General features: G+C 42.0%; 2 protein-coding genes across 2 annotated transcripts in view; both read left to right on the top strand.

Annotated features, from left to right (window-relative positions):
* The window catches only part of glrbb (glycine receptor, beta b), a 16,000-nt gene extending 13,194 nt beyond the window's left edge, over window positions 1–2,806 (top strand). The window contains exons 9-11 of the mRNA XM_083559802.1: window positions 27–179; window positions 1,294–1,583; window positions 1,653–2,806. Coding sequence (XP_083415928.1) covers window positions 27–179; window positions 1,294–1,583; window positions 1,653–1,949 — 740 coding nt within the window. The 3' untranslated portion in view covers window positions 1,950–2,806. The remainder of the gene's footprint in view (window positions 1–26; window positions 180–1,293; window positions 1,584–1,652) is intronic.
* A 1,542-nt stretch (window positions 2,807–4,348) lies between these two features.
* lrit3a (info leucine-rich repeat, immunoglobulin-like and transmembrane domains 3a) overlaps window positions 4,349–5,000 on the top strand; it is an 89,166-nt gene continuing 88,514 nt past the window's right edge. The window contains exon 1 of the mRNA XM_083559786.1: window positions 4,349–4,362. The gene's annotated coding sequence lies outside the window, so the exon portion shown is untranslated. The remainder of the gene's footprint in view (window positions 4,363–5,000) is intronic.

Below are 5,000 nucleotides of genomic sequence, written 5' to 3'. Positions count from 1 at the left end.
TAGCACTTTGTTGTGACATTGTGCAGGTTACTACACGTGTGTGGAGGTGATCTTCACCCTCAGGAGGCAGGTGGGCTTCTACATGATGGGCGTGTACGCTCCTACGCTGCTCATTGTCGTGCTCTCCTGGCTCTCCTTCTGGATCAATCCGGATGCTAGCGCTGCTCGCGTTCCTCTGGGTAATGAGATGTTATTTTTTACAGAGCACAGTAGACGTATAGCTGTTAGCATAAACTCATCTCTTCAGGAAAAGCAAGGCTAAGTATGTAGCATGTTTAACTGACCTCATAGGTGCAGCTAGTCTGGAACTGATCCGGTCATCGTGTCAGAAAGTTATTTAGCAACTTGACTAGCATTGATGTTGAACTAATCAAAGCTGAAATTAAAATTAGTGTTTTATGCTAATCAAAAAGGAAATAAGAAAAGTGTGTCACATGATCAGATTTTGGATCAATACTGTACTTACATCCCCATTCAATCTTCCTGTTTTCTCGTTCCTCGTCATCGTTTGTTTTTTCTCCTCCATTTTAAAAAGATCTCGTTTTTTTTCTCATTTTTCTCCTCATCTTATTGTCTGTTGTACCATTCAGGATCACACCTCATGCCATCCCATAATGCATCTCTGTAAGGTCCACATGCCATCCCATAATCACCCCTGTGTACGGTGAGTCCAGACTTTAGATCGCTCCTTAAAACTTACATAATATTTATGGTTCCATAGAAAAGCAATGAGTTTTGTATTTTTTTGTGGACTTTTCCCTCAATCCTTCTCTCCCTCCTTCCTTACTTATATTCTTGTTTTCTTTGAAAGAGGAATGCACTTTACTTCTGTTGAGCAGGGAGCTCCACACTGATCCCCTGCTGATTTATTAATAATAACAAAGTGCTTGGGCCCCATAGATCACTGCTTGTCTGGTTTGTAAAGATCTCTGGATCCTGCTTAGATCCCTGACCCTCACCTGATCTCTCAGCTACATGTAGATCCCTGACCCTCACCTGATCTCTTGACTATCTGTAGATCCCTGACCCTCACCTTATCTCTCAGCTACATGTAGATCCCTGACCCTCACCTGATCTCTCAGCTACATGTAGATCCCTGACCCTCACCTGATCTCTCAGCTACATGTAGATCCCTGACCCTCACCTGATCTCTCAGCTACATGTAGATCCCTGACCCTCACCTGATCTCTCAGCTACATGTAGATCCCTGACCCTCACCTGATCTCTTGACTATCTGTAGATCCCTGACCCTCACCTGATCTCTCAATTACTAACTTTTGTGTTCCTCTGCAGGGATTCTGTCGGTTCTGTCGTTATCTTCAGAATGCACTTCTTTGGCGTCAGAGCTTCCCAAGGTGTCGTACGTGAAGGCCATCGATATCTGGTTGATTGCGTGTTTGCTGTTCGGCTTTGCGTCGCTGGTCGAGTACGCCGTGGTGCAGGTGATGCTCAACAGCCCCAAACTGCAGGAGGCCGAGAAGGCGAAGATCTCGAGCCGAGAGAAAGCTGAGAACCGAGTGACGACAAAACTAAACACTCTGAACGGAGCAGGAGGAACACCACTACACATCAGCACTCTACAGGTCAGAAACACACACACACACACACACACACACACACACACACACTTACACTGTTTATTCTCCTCCCAGGTGACAGAGACGCGCTGTAAGAAGGTTTGCACGTCGAAGTCCGATCTGCGTTCGAGCGATTTCAGCATTGTCGGTTCTCTGCCGCGAGACTTCGAGCTCTCAAACTTTGACTGTTACGGAAAACCGATCGACGTCGGAAACCTAACGGGAAAAACGCAGGCCAAGAACAGCAAAAAACCTCCGCCAGCGAAACCCGTCATTCCTTCTGCCGCCAAACGCATTGACCTGTACGCCCGTGCCCTCTTCCCCTTCTCCTTCCTCTTCTTCAACATCATCTACTGGTCTGTATACCTGTGACCCACTGTCTATCCTTCCCTCCATTTATTTATCCATCCCTTTACCCCGCCACCCATCATCTATCCATCAATCCATCCATTCATCCATCCATCGATACATTCTTCCATCGCTCCATCCATCCATCCCTCTATCCATTCTTTATTCCTCCATCTCTCCCATCTATCTTTCTATCTATCAATCCTTCTATCCATCCAACCCTCTAATCCATCCAGCCATCCCTCTACCCAGCACTCATCCCCATCTGTCCATCACAAACCTCAGGCTTCAAACAGAACAGTTCCACACACACACACACACACACACACACACACACACACACACACACACACACACACACACACACACGTGTACAGAGACGGGGGAAAAGAGCGCTTATGGAAGATAAGGTTAATATTTGACTTGAGTTGAAGTTATAATTTTAATGTAAATACACGACGCTTTTATTTCTAATCTAAGTTAATTTGATTGATTTATTCGATCAATGCATTTATTTATTCTGAAAATGTATTTATTTATGCAAATCTATTTATCGTCTGCACAGTTACTACGGAAACGCAATTACTCTCCCGCATGTGCTAAATGTATGATATAAAAATTAACTATCATAATATAACGATATATTTATGCTCCTAATGTTTATTTTTGGATCTCTGCATCCCTTAATGATGATGATGATGAAGATGATGATGGTGAGCTTGTTGGTCTTGTACAGAAGAACACTGCCATACTGAACTGTGTCGTTTGATGATCTTTCCAGCATTTTCATGATGTGTAAAATCTCCAGCTATTCCTGTGATTGTGAAAATTTACCCGACAATAATAAAATGAACAGGACCAACGGCTGTGAAGGCCACGCCCACCGCTTCCTCTGGGTTTTTCTTGTTTCTTTCCATTCAAAACCTACTTTAGTCTCTTTAATTCATTCATAATTACCAATAAACATTACAGATAATGTGGTGATAAAAATGAGGATGTTCTTTATAAGTGTAAGTTTGTCCCCGATGAAGAAGCCCATGGAGACTGTGGTGAAGGAAAAACTCCCTGAGATGCAGAATGCAGAAGGAAGAAACCTGGAGAGGAACCAGACTCAAGAGGGAACCTCATCCTCATCTGGGTGCCACTGAATGTCCATTTATTACAGATAAACGATGTTGAGGTGCAGTGATGGAGATCAGAGCAGACTGTAGTCCTGAGTCAGTGTAGCAGACTGTTGATATTGACTACAGTCCAAATCCTCAAAGCTCCTGTTCTTACTGCGGAATTTCATGGATCACCAGAACGTTGATGTGAAACATCACCAGCTGCACAGAGTCGCGTCCACAATATAGTTAACACTAGTGTAATACTTGTGTGTGTGTGTGTGTGTGTGTGTGTGTGTGTGAGACTAGCATCCATGACAATAGCTAACATCATAATTTGAAAGTGAGCCAAATATCAGATCATTCTAATATTTCTGACTTTATATTAACTGTTTATTAAACTACGTGTTTGTGTACAAGCAGCACGAACGAGACGAAAGCAGCAGGTCTGCGTGAAATCTACGAAATGTTACATATAATGTGATTTGATACAAAAAATTAAGTTTGGTTTTTGAAGTTGAAATTGTGATTTTGGAACGCTTACATGTGTTCACGTGTACACTGTTACACGCTCTCATCGCTCATCACGCCTGATTTACTCATATATTTAATAAAAAGGTCGTTATTGCACATTCGATTTACACACAAACATAAACAAGATATTTTCACTCTCAGGCCACGTCTATACTAATCTGGATAAAGTAAAGACGTAAGACTGCGTCATTTCCGTGCGGCGTTTTCTTTATTCTTTCCCTCCATTTACTTTGAAATGTCGTGTCTTTGAAATGTCGTGGCGACGACTAAAAAGCCTGTCGTCATTTCCATAAGCCTCTGTTTTCACACACAGTCCACACGGCGACTAAACAGCATTTTCAAATTTATCCTTTTTGGAGACCGTTTTTAAAAAGCTACGTCTCAGTGTGGACTGAAGCCCAAAATGGAGAAAAAATCTGACAAGAATTAATAAGAATTAAAAAATTGTACTGCAAAATTAATAAAAAAAAAGAAAAGAAAAGAACATTTTAGGATTTTGACACACAATAGAATCAATAATGATCAGCAAACTCACAATACGCATTGTGTGTGTGTGTGTGTGTGTGTGTGTGTGTGTGTGTGTGTGTGTGTGTGTGTGTGTGTGTGTGTGTGTGTGGAGTCTCGACCTCAGATTGTATGCATAAGACCCCCATGAGGAATCTGTCATGAGTGGAATGAGGCAGGTTCAGTGGGGTCTGACACACACACACACACACACACACACACACACACACACACACACACACACACACACACACACACATCAGAAATATGAAAAGAGCACAGATGAATGTGTGTGTGTGTGTGTGTGTGTGTGTGTGTGTGTGTGTGTGTGTGTGTGTGTGTGTGTGAGAGAGTTTTACAATGTGACTGTACATTTTTTTCCATCTCAGCATATTAGAAACCAGCAGCTGGTCGCTATAGCAACAGTAAGAAGGCCAGTGCGTGGTCGTGCCGAGGTGTTTGACAATTTTATATTTCGCAATGACGGAGGAAAAAGATGGAGACGAGGAGGAAACAGGAGGGACGGATTTAGTCTCAGTCTCATATTTAAGCTCAGGGTGTTTGTTATGTAAGTTATTTATAGCAGATTTGAGAAAAAAAAACTGTATAAAACTGCAAACAGCTGCAGAGACGCTTAATTATGTCATTTATATTACTGTGATTTGATTCCAAATAATTTATGATGAAAATGTCCCATATGAGACGCAGCCCAAGAAACCAGAGCAGCCGGAATACACTGGTATACACTGGAATACACTGGTATACACTGGTATACACTGGAATACAGAGGAATACACTGGAATACAGAGGAATACACTGGAATACACTGGAGGGTTTTTCTGGAATAATTTGATCAATGAAATATGATTATAACACATTATATAAACACGTGATTATAAACACATTATAACACTTCTGAATTTTCAGAAGCATT

Source organism: Silurus aristotelis (genome assembly GCF_946808225.1).
Source record: "Silurus aristotelis genome assembly, chromosome: 14".
Taxonomy (NCBI): domain Eukaryota; kingdom Metazoa; phylum Chordata; class Actinopteri; order Siluriformes; family Siluridae; genus Silurus; species Silurus aristotelis.
Note: the sequence above shows the minus strand (reverse complement) of the source record. Positions and strands in the feature narration are given on the sequence as shown.